Genomic DNA, 13,276 nt, shown 5'->3' with positions numbered 1-13,276 from the left:
ATCCCTAAATGATGGCCTCGCTACTGTCAGCACACGTGGGAGTGAAATTATAGTATAAATCAGACGAATGTGGCCTCAGGAAGACCACATGCGCAGGACCGGAATGAAACTGAAATATTTGCTTTGCTTCGATTACTAATTGGTAGTATACAAGGAATTCTATAACAGCAGTATTGTGTCCACTGAAACAAAGTAGCATTTGGAATGAGGCCAGTGCTTCAGTGAGCTCCTGCTGCTGCACACTACACTGCTGCTATGATGCTATGCTAGCCTGGCTAATAAGGCAGACTTGACAGAAGCTGTCACAATATCCACATTTCACTATCAGCTTGAACACAAGCATCTGAATAGTTAAGTGAATTGTCAATGTGCACAATAATAGAAAACATTTATCCCATGAATAATTTATGACTATTGACACAGTTCGGTGCATATACAGCCATTCTGTCATTTTATTTGTGTTTTTTTTTTTTTACAACAAGCTTTGAGGTATATTATCAGTAAGTCTTCTCCTGTGATGTATATTAATACTGCATACACCAACCAGTCAAAACATTCGGTAGACTTATTCAAAAGATCCTCTACAAGGGCTGTATGCAAAACTGTTGACTTTACAAAGATACCAATGCTCTGTAGGCCTGGCACGATAATTACTATATCGATAGTTTTTCCGGACTCGATAAATTGTCATTGTTGTGGTGAGCCGGTGCCCGTATCACACAGTGAGTGAGTTGGACGCCTGTGTCGTTAGCCGCTAGTGGGCTGATGGAACACCGACAGACCGGTACACTCTTGCTGGTGTTGGTTCTGGTGTTGGCTCCGTCCAATACTGCACAGCTTAGCTCCATGTGCAGCGCGTAGATTCACACAACACAGACACTTCGGGGAAAGTTAACTGTTTATTGTGTTTGCGAGCTAGCTCTCGCGAGCTAACAACTAGCCCTAAACAGCTAGCTCCACCGCGGCGATGTCGTTTAAAACATCAGAGCTTCGCTCCGAGTTGCTGTATGTGTTAGTCCCCAATTAACACACACAGGGAACTGTGTGTGTTAACTGTGTGTGTTAACTGTGTGTGTTAACTGTGTGTGTTAACTGTTTATTAAGGATAACCTCAGTGGCACATGTTATTCAGCCAGTCGATGACTCTCGCAAACGTTAACGTATATTTGATTCACAGGTGACGGGCTCGTCTTCAGCGGCCCAACTACACAGTAGCCAGCTTTACATGTAGACTTTTTTTGTCATTCCGATTGAAGATCTCTGGTCATCTGTTTACATTTGACGTGATCTATTCTGATCGGGTGTATACATTATGTGCCGTGTGACATGCGCACGTCGTCGCGAAAGTCACGTCATTTATCAGGATGGAGGCCCGCCGTCTATTCAGCACAGTAGTTGGGGATGGGTTTCTTAAAAAAAAAACGCTTCATGGAAAAACAACTTATAAGTCGTTAAAAACAAGATCTCTGTCACATACAAACTCCGCCGGTAGCCGTCATCATTTACGCTCGTCACTGCGCATTTACGTCGAGACGAAGCATGCGCAGACGCCTCCTGGCTCTATTCCAAGTGATAGGATACTGTACATGGTGAAATTTTACTTCTGATCGGTTTGGCAAAAGGAATATTCCATCTCTGTCAAACCGAATAAAATTCCATTCGGATTAGGCCTGTTTATTCCGATTGAGGGTTTTATATGGAGCATTTTCATTTGGTTTGGGCTTCTAAACCGATTTTAGCCAGGGTAGTCTTGGAGCTCTATTCTTTATTTCAGACCCAGGGGGATCCACATCACAGAGTAAAAAAAACAATTTAACCAAGTTTTCTTACACTGGGTAAGACATTTCACTCTAAAATCTCTTGATAATTTTCCTATTTCATGATTCCTGTGATACAGTCAAGGCCTCCAGTACCAGATATAGAAAAGCAGCCCCACAGCATTATCGATCCTCCACCATGCTTGACTGTTGGCAGGGTGTTCTTTTCCTTAAAGGTTTCATTGCGCTGTCTATAAACATACAGTTTGTGTCCATTGCTAAAAAGCTCTATTTTTCCATCCATCCATTTTCTGTACCGCTTTATCCTCACAAGGGTCGCGGGCGTGCTGGAGCCTATCCCAGCTATCTTCGGGCGAGAGGCGGGGTACACCCTGAACTGGTCGCCAGCCAATCACAGGGCACATATAAACAAAACCATTCGCGCACACATTCACACCTAAGGGCAATTTAGAGTCTTCAATCAACCTACTCTGCATGTTTTTGGGGTGTGGGAGGAAACCGGCGTGCCTGGAGAAAACCCACGCAGGCACGGGGAGAACGTGCAAACTCCACACAGGTGGGTTTGAACCCCGGTCCTCAGAAATGTGAGGTAGACACCAGCTCTATTTTTGAAAAAAAAATTTTTTTTTTACAAAAAACTGTTAAACTAGTTAGAAGAAGAAGAATCTTTTATTGTCATGAACATGCATGCATGCACACGAAATGTTTTCTCTGCATTTAACCCATCCTGCTCAACCGTGACCCTAATGAGGACACTTGGGTATAGAAAATGTGTGGATGGATCGATCAATTTATAAAAACACTTAATTTTTTGCCACTTTCTTGTCTTATATCCTTAATATAACTATTAAACAAATACAAAATTACTTCATCTCCACATGTGGTCCGTTTTGTCGTTTTGGGTTTAAATGTGCATACCAGTGGATGTGTTATAAGTAGGGCTCTAACTGTAATTGATGCTTTGACACTGATTATATTTTTTTTTTAAACCTTATCGAACCTCTTTTAAGCATTGACGCTTAATTTCTAAAACCTCAGCAACTTGGTTTGTCGAGGCTTATATCTCCTCAGGGCAATTCTGTGTCTTAGAGAGGAATCACACACAAAAAGTCTGAGACTGTTGTTGCTTCATCCTTCCTGCCGTTAGATGAACAAAGATTAGAAACTTCACTTCAGATAGTTGCATCAGATAAAAAATAAAAATCCATTCTGTTTGGGGGGAAAACTATTTTTGAGTAAGGATACGATAGCTGGAATCAGAAAGGTGATTTCCAGAGAAGAGAAGGCTACATGTCAAACAGTGATGTAACCTGGCACAAGCAGACAACACAGCATGTGACTGAAAGCAAAGAAGGAAGTTGTGATAGAAAAAGCCCATTGCATTACTGTATATCATTATTTACATTAAGCTCCATGCATCCTTTGGCACTGTCATCCTAGGTCATTTACACAGGTTGCAGCCTAATTACCAGCATCACTCCTCGTTTTTATTTTGGTGATGATTTGACCTTCACTGCAGGCTGCAGAATGTTTTCAATTCTCGCTATTCTTTCATAGCCAAGCGGTTGTATTTCACGCTGCTGCTGGGCCGCTGGGCCGCCGGGCCGCGGGGGGAGAGCGGGTATTTTTATGGCGTGCTTTGTTTGCCTGATTGTTGTTGCAAAAGGGGGAAGCACTGCGGTTTGCTCGGGGAGTGAGGAAGAAGGAAAGAGTTGTGTGACAACAAAGATAAAAGGGTCGTATTGAGGATGTGGAGGGAGGTTTGGTGGGGTCGGGGGGGGGCGGCGTTCTCAGGCTCCCTTACAGCGATGGCAGTTTGTAATTAATTTTGCACGCATCTCTCTCCCTACTCGCTTAGGTTTTTCTCTCTTTTCTCTGCTTTCCTCTCAAGGAAAGCACTGAATTTTCAGGCATGAGAGGCCATTAAGTGGCGATGTGAAACATGTAATGTCATAGCCTTATGCAATACTTATACGTTTATGATTTGAATTAATTTACATCAAAGAGTGAAATGTGCTTCACATTGCAGATGCCTCCGAAACTGCACCTGGCACCAGCACTGGAGGTGAGTAAATCACTTTCTCTTTCACGTTCTCAACCCTGCCCCCTTTTGTTGAAGTGATGTATTGCAAAAAAAACAACACCTCCATTCACTGCCTACGTTCTTTCCTATATTCAAGTTTTGCCCAACCTTTTTTGTCTTGTGTACCCCCTTAACATTTTTGTCATACCATGAGTACCTCCTCACTCATACATGATGATTCTCCGAAAAGTACTGGTAGCACTTAACGCAACTGCATATCGAATGAAAATCATTTTATTGCACCTCCTTAATTTGAACATTTAATTCTTAGGCATTGTCTTCTTTTTAATGCAAATTATACAAAAATAAATGTGTTGCCTTGAAAATAAATAACAAATAAAACTAACAAAATAAATAATAAACCTTCCTTTGCTATTTAAAATTATTTTTACATTTACCGAGTGTTATATGAAGCCTCTCCTGAATCCAGAGGAACTGGACGTTTCAGCCATTTATCCATATTTGCCTGTATGCGGCTGTTTTGATTTTGGCAAGGCTGTGCCACAGGCTATTGTCTTCACAGGTAAACGAGTTGTAGTGCATACATAACATTTTATTGACGGGCTTATGAAATGACTAGGAATATTTACTTATCATCTTGGAAATACATTATTAAATGTTTTCCACGCAGGGTTGGGAGGGTTAAATTAAAAATGTATTCTGTTAGTTATTACCTGTTGAAAAATATAGTTAGTAATGTGATCCAAGTACCATAATATTGATGTAACTTGATTGCTTTTTATTACTCCAACACCAAATATGAAAACAAAAAAATTACAAAATAAATGAAATATTACAATATATATTTATCTGGTCTTTTCGGTCTTATGAATGCTTGATATGCATGATTTTGGAATGTGGGGGGAAGCCAGAGCACCCCAAATACAAATACAAAACCTCAGATCTATACGGCAGACGTGCCAACCACTGGGTCACCGTGCTGCAGATATTGATGGATGGATGAATTTCAGGATATTTTAAACCATTGCTTCGTTGCCTGAGGAGAGCTGTTTTCGAAATGTCCCAGAACAAAACACCTTACTTACATAGATACACTTAATGTTTATTACGAGTGAAATGGAAAAAAGTGGTCACGCACACGCATACACATTTAATTATGATGCATGACGGCGATATGTGATGTCACTGCAGATAAACTTCCCGTTGACAGGTTTAGCAGTGATAATACGGTGTTTAAATAGCAAAGCAGTGAGTGATTTGTGACTGGATGATCATAGTGAAAGCCTTTGTTAATATTATCAAAATGATTAAGTCCTCCAGTGAATACGGTCCAGAGTCACGGTCCATTCCTTCTCTTTTAAACGAGCAGCTTTTGGGACGATAACAGCCATTCAGCTAGTGACCGTGGTGGCTGCAGTCCATGTAACTACTGCACAGGTACTGTATGTTATGCCCACTTTTTGCTCTGCTAAACTCCTGACAAGGTTGCTCGGCCTGCCAGTGTGAAAGCGGGCGAGTGCTCTAATCAACAGCAAGCCTCTTCTCTCCCAACATTAAAAATGTAATCCTGTGAAATAATAATAATAGTTTTTAATAAATCTACCTGTAAGCTGATTACATGTCTTTTTCAGTAACTGCACCGGACAGCAGTTACATTTTTTATTTTTTTTAATCCTGATTATGTAACACTGGTACATGTATTCCGTGACACCTGTCCAAGCCTGGTTCCAAGTAGCCCTGCAATGAGCTCGTGTACCCCTGGTTGGGAATCACTGCTCTATTACACTTTTCTTGCTTCTGTGCTACATAAAGAATCACAGTTTATATTTGCATCAAGGCTACAAGAAGGAACACACTTTTACCAGCAAGTACTTTCGGAAAATATTCACATTTATTCATTATGATCTTGTTGCAAATTTAGTTGCAAATCGTATGAGCAGTCTAAAATTTTTAACACAAATTTTTTTTCAGCAGTATTATGAATCAGTGAGCATGCACCATTGTGTTATGCATCCTTTGTAAATGCATACATCCAATTTTAAGTTGTGGCAGTGCATGGGGGAGGGGAAAAAAAAAAAAAGAAAGGTTTCCAACAAACCAGGTTTTGAGTGAAATTTTGTAATATTCAATGTCTTAAAACATTTCTACGGGAGGTATTTATTTTCACAGAATTGTCTTGTGAAGGGCGGCACGGTGGCCGACTGGTTAGAGCGTCAGCCTCACAGTCCCGCCTGTGTGGAGTTTGCATGTTCTCCCTGTGCCTGCGTGGGTTTTCTCCGGGCACTCCGGTTTCCTCCCACATCCCAAAAACATGCATGAATTGGAGACTCTAAATTGCCCGTAGGTGTGAATGTGAGTGCGAATGGTTGTTTGTTTGTATGTGCCCTGCCATTGGCTGGCAACCAGTTCAGGGTGTACCCCGCCTCCTGCCCGATGACAGCTGGGATAGGCTCCAGCATGCCCGCGATCCTAGTGAGGAGAACCGGCTCGGAAAATGGATGGATGGATGTCTTGTGAAGATGGCACACCATTTTATATTAGTGTGCTCCTGAAACCTGGCATCGTTTGGCCTTCACAAGTGCATCAGTCATTTAATTGTTGTCAGTGCACCCTCCAGTGGGAAAAAATAGCAACAAAAGTTACTTTTATTGAAAAATAGCAGTGAATGTGTTCTCCATCCCCAAGGGCCAGACTGGACCCCCTGATGGGCCGGTTCTGGCCCGCGGGCCGTAAGTTTGATAACCCTGACCTATGTTGTCGTTTTCCCTTTTCACTCCCACTTCTCTGTTCACTTTAGAGGGGATACATAATCATGTTGAGACTTCAGAGGAACCTGAATCCAATCTGACTGACAGCATTAAGTCCAAAGGTAAGAAAAACATGGAGGATGTATTCACATTTATTCAGAACACTCCAAAAGGAGCCACAGCTGCTGACTTAAAATTCACTCCATCCTGTGGCTTCCTTGGAATTATTTAGCCAAATCTGCCGATCCACGCTGCGCAGCCAGCCGAGCGCGACACAGCTTCACCCTCCTCGTGTCCTCCCGCAGAGCTCATCTTCTCCTCCTCATCTGTCTCCATCTCTTAGTTTTAGCAGGCAAAGACATCAGGCAGGCAGTCTTCAGGGCCAAATGCATTTGTAAATGCACCTCCCAACCCCATTTCAGGTCCACAGCTATGACCCTGGCATTTCGGTATAAATGTGTCAGCATGTCTGTGGAGATTGAGTGTGATAAATTGCCTGCAAACTCTACGATCAAGCGTTCAATAAATCAAGTGTGCAATACATAATATTCCAAGGTGCGGACAAGACAGACTGTAGGGGCAATAATTATCCCAATAAATCATATTTGATAAAAATACCACGCTGTTATTCTCAGGTCCCCACTGAGATTTGGGCATAATAACAGGGCATGTAATTTGAATAAAGTAGTTCTACAGGGTACTAGAATTCGGATGTCTGCATGTGTTCCGCATTTGGCTTTTTTACAACCCCAATTCCAATGAAGTTGGGACGTTGTGTTAAACATAAATAAAAACAGAATACAATGATTTGCATATCATGTTCAACCTATATTTAATTGAATACACTATAAAGACAAGATATTTAATGTTCAAACTGATAAACTTTATTGTTTTTAGCAAATAATAATTAACTTAGAATTGTATGGCTGCAACAAAAAAGCTGGTACAGGGTCATCTTTACCACTGTGTTACATCACCTTTTCTTTTAACAACATTCAATAAACATTCGGGAACTGAGGAGACTAATTGTTGAAGCTGGAAGGTGGAATTCTTTCCCATTCTTGCTTGATGTACAGCTTCAGCTGTTCAACAGTCTGGGGTCTCCGTTGTCGTATTTTACGCTTCATAATGCGCCACACATTTTCAATGGGAGACAGGTCTGGACTGCAGGCAGGCCAGTCTAGTACCTGCACTCTTTTACTACGAAGCCACGCTGTTGTAACACGTGCAGAATGTGGTTTGGCATTGTCTTGCTGAAATAAGCAGGGACGTCCATGAAAAAGATGTTGCTTGGATGGCAGCATATGTTTCTCCAAAACCTGTATGTACCTTTCAGCATTAATGGTGCCTTCACAGATGTGTAAGTTACCCATGCCATTGGCACTAACACAGCCCCATACCATCACAGATCCTGGCTTTTGAACTTTGCGTCCATAACAGTCCAGGTGGTTCTTTTCCACGACGTCCACAATTTCCAAAAACAATTTGAAATGTGGACTCGTCGGACCACAGAACACTTTTCCACTTCGCATCAGTCCATCTTAGATGAGCTCGGGCCCAGAGAAGCCGGCTGTGTTTCTGGGTGTTGTTGATAAATGGCTTTTGCTTTGCAGAGTAGAGTTTCAAGTTGCACTTACGGATGTAGCGCTGAACTGTATTTACTGACATTGGTTTTCTGAAGTGTTCCTGATCCCATGTGGTGAATTCCTTTACACATTGATGTCGGTTTTTGATGCAGTGCCGCCTGAGGGATCGAAGGTCACGGGCATTCAATGTTGGTTTTCAGCCTTGCCGCTTACATGCAGTGATTTCTCCAGATTCTCTGAACCTTTTGATGATATTATGGACCGTAGATGATGAAATCCCTAAATTCGTTGCAATTGTACGCTGAGGAACATTGTCCTTAAACTGTTCGACCATTTTCTCACGCACTTGTTCACAAAGCCACATCTTTCCTTTTGAATGACTGAGCAATTCAGGGAAGCTCCTTTTATACCCAATCATGGCACCCACCTGTTCCCAATTAGCCTTTTCACTTGTGGGATGTTCCAAACTGGTGTTTGATCAGCATTCCTCAACTTTTTCAATCTTTTTCGCCACCTGTCCTAGCTTTTTTGGAACGTGTTGCAACCATAAAATTCTAAGTTAATGATTATTTGCTAGAAGCAATAGAGTTGATCAGTTTGAACAGTAAATTAGGTTGAACATGATTTACAAATCATTGTATTGTGTTTTTATTTATGCTTAACACAACTTCCCAACTTCATTGGAATTGGGGTTATATATTAAGTCAAATAATGGGAATCTGATTTAATCGTGAGGGCTTTCCAGGGGGAGGGGGGGTGAATAATAGGTAGCAACTGTGAGCAGTTTGTGTGGCAGTCTACTGTATAATATTAAAAAAATAATAATAATAAAAGAGCACAGGCAAATTGTTTGGTGTCAGTAGGTGGGATTTAAAACTAAAGATTGCTTCCAGCTCACCCGTTACCGTAAAGCGTCTTTGAGTGTCTTGAAAAGCACTATATATGTGGTATGCATTATTATTAATGAGGACAAGTGGTAAAGAGCAGTGATTCTCAAAAGTGCTAAGATACTACCATGTATTATTATGTTGGTCATGATGGCGGTACTTGGGAGGCTAAGTATTTTTTTTAGGTGGTACTTGGTGTAAGAAGTTTGAGACTGGTCAAGAGTAGTGATTCTCAACTGGCGGGTTGGGACCCAAAAGTGTGTCGCGGATAGCTAGTAAAAAATTACATTGGTCATATTTGTATTCAGATTTTTCGTTACAGTAGAGAGACGCACCAAGTTCCTACATGGAACATATTAGATAAGCGACTGGAAATGTTACTCATTTGTATTCTAGTCACTATTTACTCCATAAACAAATACATTACACCTCTGCCTCTGGCCAGCGGGCATCATGACGAGCAATATGCTCTTGGCGGTAAGCAATCTCATTAGATATATTATTTTAAAAAATATAAAATACTGTACGTGTTTTCAGAGGCAATTTCTAAACAAGAAAATGCTTGTTCAATGCCTGTGTGGAGTTTGCATGTTCTCGACGTGCCTGCGTGGGTTTTCTCCAGGCACTCCGGTTTCCTCCCACATCCCAAAAACATGCGTGGTAGGTTAATTGAAGACTCGAAATTGCCCATAGGTGTAAATGTGAGTGCGAATGGCTGTTTGTTTATATATGCCCTGTGATTGGCTGGCAACCAGTTCAGGGTGTACCCCGCCTCTTGCCCAAAGATAGCTGGGATAGGCTCCAGCACGCCCACGACCCTAGTGAGGATAAAGCGGTACAGGAAATGGATGGATGGATAGTCAGACCTTATGTCTGCAAGTTTGAAAAACATAAAGGAGGTACTATTGTACATATATAGTAAATGTATTTGGGAAACAGAAATGAAACTCTGCGACAATCCTAATTGTGAAAAAAAACATTTTGTCTGTGTAGATGCTGCTGAGAAGAAAGAATGACCGCCTGAGGGAAGGACAATCAACCTCATATGACAGCCAGCAAACTGAGCGGAGGCCATTCACAATAGAATCAGACAAGCCCAATTGCGGTTTGGGTGCTGTCACGGGTTCAAGAGATCCATTCGTTCGCATTTTCAGCTTTGTCTTGCCCTTCCCTTATTTGTTAATGCAACCCCTAGCCCTAAAGTTATGTGTGTACGCAACCTTCCGTGGGGACTTGAACATATCAACCAGAAAAGACGAGCCTTGCCTCAATGTGTCATCGCAATGCCTTTGTGCCAGTTGAATGTGAGGAAATGAAACGAGTCTCATTGTTAGAGCCACGCCCACTGAGAGAACATGGTACCAACTTGCTGGCTGTCCGATTCAGGTTCAGAGAGTCACATATTTCCCTTAGATAGCCCATAAACAATTCTTCAGTTCAAGCTACCTTGATCTAGACCAAGGTTTCTCATCAACCTTTTTTTTTTTTTTTTTTTTAACTTCTCAACACCCTCCCAGTCTAAAAATTATGATTGTCTTCTAACAGATGAACTCGACATCTCCCTCTCCTACCTTCGACACCCTCTCCCCCTTTGCCTTTTCTTCACCGTTTCCTGTGCATGCCAGCAAATTAGTTTTACAAAAATAGTCGTTTCTGCTTGTCTCCTTTTCAGATTGTCAAATATTGTGGAAAAATCTGCCTTATTTCACATCAAACATGCAATCGCTATCACAGAGTTAAGGAGATGGTCCAAGTATTCATTCTAGGTTTTCTTTTCAGATTTTATTTTTGTCATTTATAAGTCATCAAATGGCTTGTACCTGTTGATTGTTCTTGAGTTCTTTGAAATGATTTTTAGTTTAATGTTCCTTATGGCTCACTTTCAGTGGTGCCACACTGATGATCAAATAAGTTAGAGTTGTATAAAAGATGCCTTCATACTTTGATGTTTGCTTTGCTAAAATATAACTGAAAGAACTAATAAAGATTGAAATGGGAGCTGTGTCTCGTTTTTTTAATGCCACACATCTAATGTTGCCTGATGACAGGATCTCTTGTTTTATTTAATTCTGATTGCATTGGGTACAGTTAAAATTACATCAACTCATACATTATACACGAGCCGCTGTAACAGAGCAATCAGTCGGGCAGCTCTGGGTAGACACGAATAATTAATGTGTCCTGTGATCTCCTGCATGCTACCTCTCAGGCGTCCCTCTGAATCAAATGAGAGGAAATGTCTGACAGACCTTCTCACCTCAGAAACCCGCTGAGAAACTCCAGCAAGTCTTGATATGAGTGCCTCTGGTGGTAGCGTTGGACATCAACAAGATTGTCGCATCATCCAATGAAGGGGGGAAAAAAGCATCAGTTTGTGTTTGCTGTCTTCACCAGCGATTTTTCTACCTGCAGTGCTAGCAGGTCAAGGGAGTGAAGCCTCAACTTTTAAGTGAGTGATTCATAGACTTGGAAAACGTATTAGTTCAATGACCAGATTCACCGTGAAGGTCATTTATAATGATGGCACTTTAAATTTGGCATTGCAACTTGAATAACACTGGCACTTTACAAAAAAAAAAAAAAGCCACATGATGAGACAGCCACCACTTTTATCTGCAGTTGTATTAGTCCAGTTGTTGGCGCATTTGGACTAAAGATACATTAAAAACCACAAATACCAAAGTGGAGGCACGGTGGACGACTGGTTAGAGCGTCAGCCTCACAGTTCTGAGGACCCGGGTTCAATCCCCGGCCCCGCCTGTGTGGAGTTTGCATGTTCTCCCCGTGCCTGCGTGGGTTTTCTCCGGGCACTCCGGTTTCCTCCCACGTCCCAAAAACATGCATTAATTGGAGACTCTAAATTGCCCGTAGGCACGACTGTGAGTGCGAATGGTTGTTGGTTTGTTTCTATGTGCCCTGCGATTGGCTGGCAACCAGTTCAGGGTGTACCCCGCCTCCTGCCCGATGACAGCTGGGATAGGCTCCAGCACGCCCGCGACCCTAGTGAGGAGAAGCGGCTCAGAAAATGGATGGATGGATTGAAGTACCGAAGTAAGCTCCAATATTTGGAGCTGGAGCAACCATAACTACTATAGCTCATGTGCCTGCCAAATGTTTTTGTTAATTTTATTTTTTATTATTGACTCACGAGCCAAGCAGGAGAAAAGCATGCACGACAAATAAAAACCCCTCAAAATAGTCATCACTAGTTTTTTTTTCTATTTACAGGATATTCATCCTATAAAATGTAAAAAAAAAAATAATAATAATTAATTAAACAGAAAAAAGAAAAATCACTGTCATAGAATCAAGACAAAATCACTTGCTTATGTCAAGAAAACAAGAAAGAGGTAAAAGTGTATGTCTTTTCCAGAGACATCCAACATGTGAAGGGTTTTTATGGAGACTCTTTGAATGTCCATCAGCTCTACGATACAATTTTGAGCAGGAATGGGGAATTTCAAACTGAAATTGGCAACATTTTGTGCCCAAATTTGAACCGGCTTACCGGTTCAGAAATGTATGAAATACTATATTCAACCATATCTTAAACACTCTACATTCCTACATATTACTTTTTTTTTTTTTTTTTGCTTTTACATCAGGAAATGTCTTACTTGTGGTTTTCAGTTTTTTTTTTTGCCAAACAAATTTTAAAGTTCATTCACAAATGTAGCATTAAGAATGTTTGTTGCACTTTATAAGCGCTTTAGTTGGAATGAAATAGCATTTAGCCATTTTTTCCTGTTTCGTCTGCCTTACTCAGTGACATCTCTCACACACACGCTCATGCACTCCATCTCTGATTACAAATTCAGCTTGATATTTTGAAGATATTTTGTTTGACATTAACACATGCAGACAGAAATTAATAACAGCAAAATGCAACGTAAAATGAAGTACAGTACTTGAGGAAATGCATTTAGTTACATGTGGATGTGGAGGAGCCCCTGATTAACGGTCTTTAGCAATTTTGTCTGAAGATGAGACATTCAAGTCCCACCACTAACCCACTAGTCCCAATTTTACATACACAAGAAACATAATAGTGCTGGTTTAGCACCTAAATTGGCAAGATATTGCTGCAGCTCTGAATCCATGGAGTACTTATTAATTATTGTGTTTTTTGTTGTTGTTGTTGGGTTATTTTTGGGGGGGATGGGGGGATTACAATGTTTATTGTCATTGCTCAGTCTGCAATGATTTCTTTTTATTTCTTTTTTATTTTGGGTCA

The 13,276-nt window shown here is 41.1% G+C and overlaps 1 protein-coding gene across 4 annotated transcripts in view; it reads left to right on the top strand.

The window, feature by feature from the left end:
• Positions 1 to 11,033, top strand: part of macrod2 (mono-ADP ribosylhydrolase 2) — a 459,456-nt gene extending 448,423 nt beyond the window's left edge. For all 4 annotated transcript variants that reach the window (XM_061690718.1, XM_061690717.1, XM_061690716.1 and 1 more), the window contains 3 exons: positions 3,808 to 3,843; positions 6,620 to 6,691; positions 10,036 to 11,033. In XM_061690718.1, coding sequence (XP_061546702.1) covers positions 3,808 to 3,843; positions 6,620 to 6,691; positions 10,036 to 10,058 — 131 coding nt within the window. In that variant the 3' untranslated portion in view covers positions 10,059 to 11,033. The remainder of the gene's footprint in view (positions 1 to 3,807; positions 3,844 to 6,619; positions 6,692 to 10,035) is intronic.
• Positions 11,034 to 13,276: the final 2,243 nt, after the last annotated feature.

The sequence above is a fragment of the Phycodurus eques genome, chromosome 11 (genome assembly GCF_024500275.1).
Source record: "Phycodurus eques isolate BA_2022a chromosome 11, UOR_Pequ_1.1, whole genome shotgun sequence".
NCBI classification, from domain to species: domain Eukaryota; kingdom Metazoa; phylum Chordata; class Actinopteri; order Syngnathiformes; family Syngnathidae; genus Phycodurus; species Phycodurus eques.
Note: the sequence above shows the minus strand (reverse complement) of the source record. Positions and strands in the feature narration are given on the sequence as shown.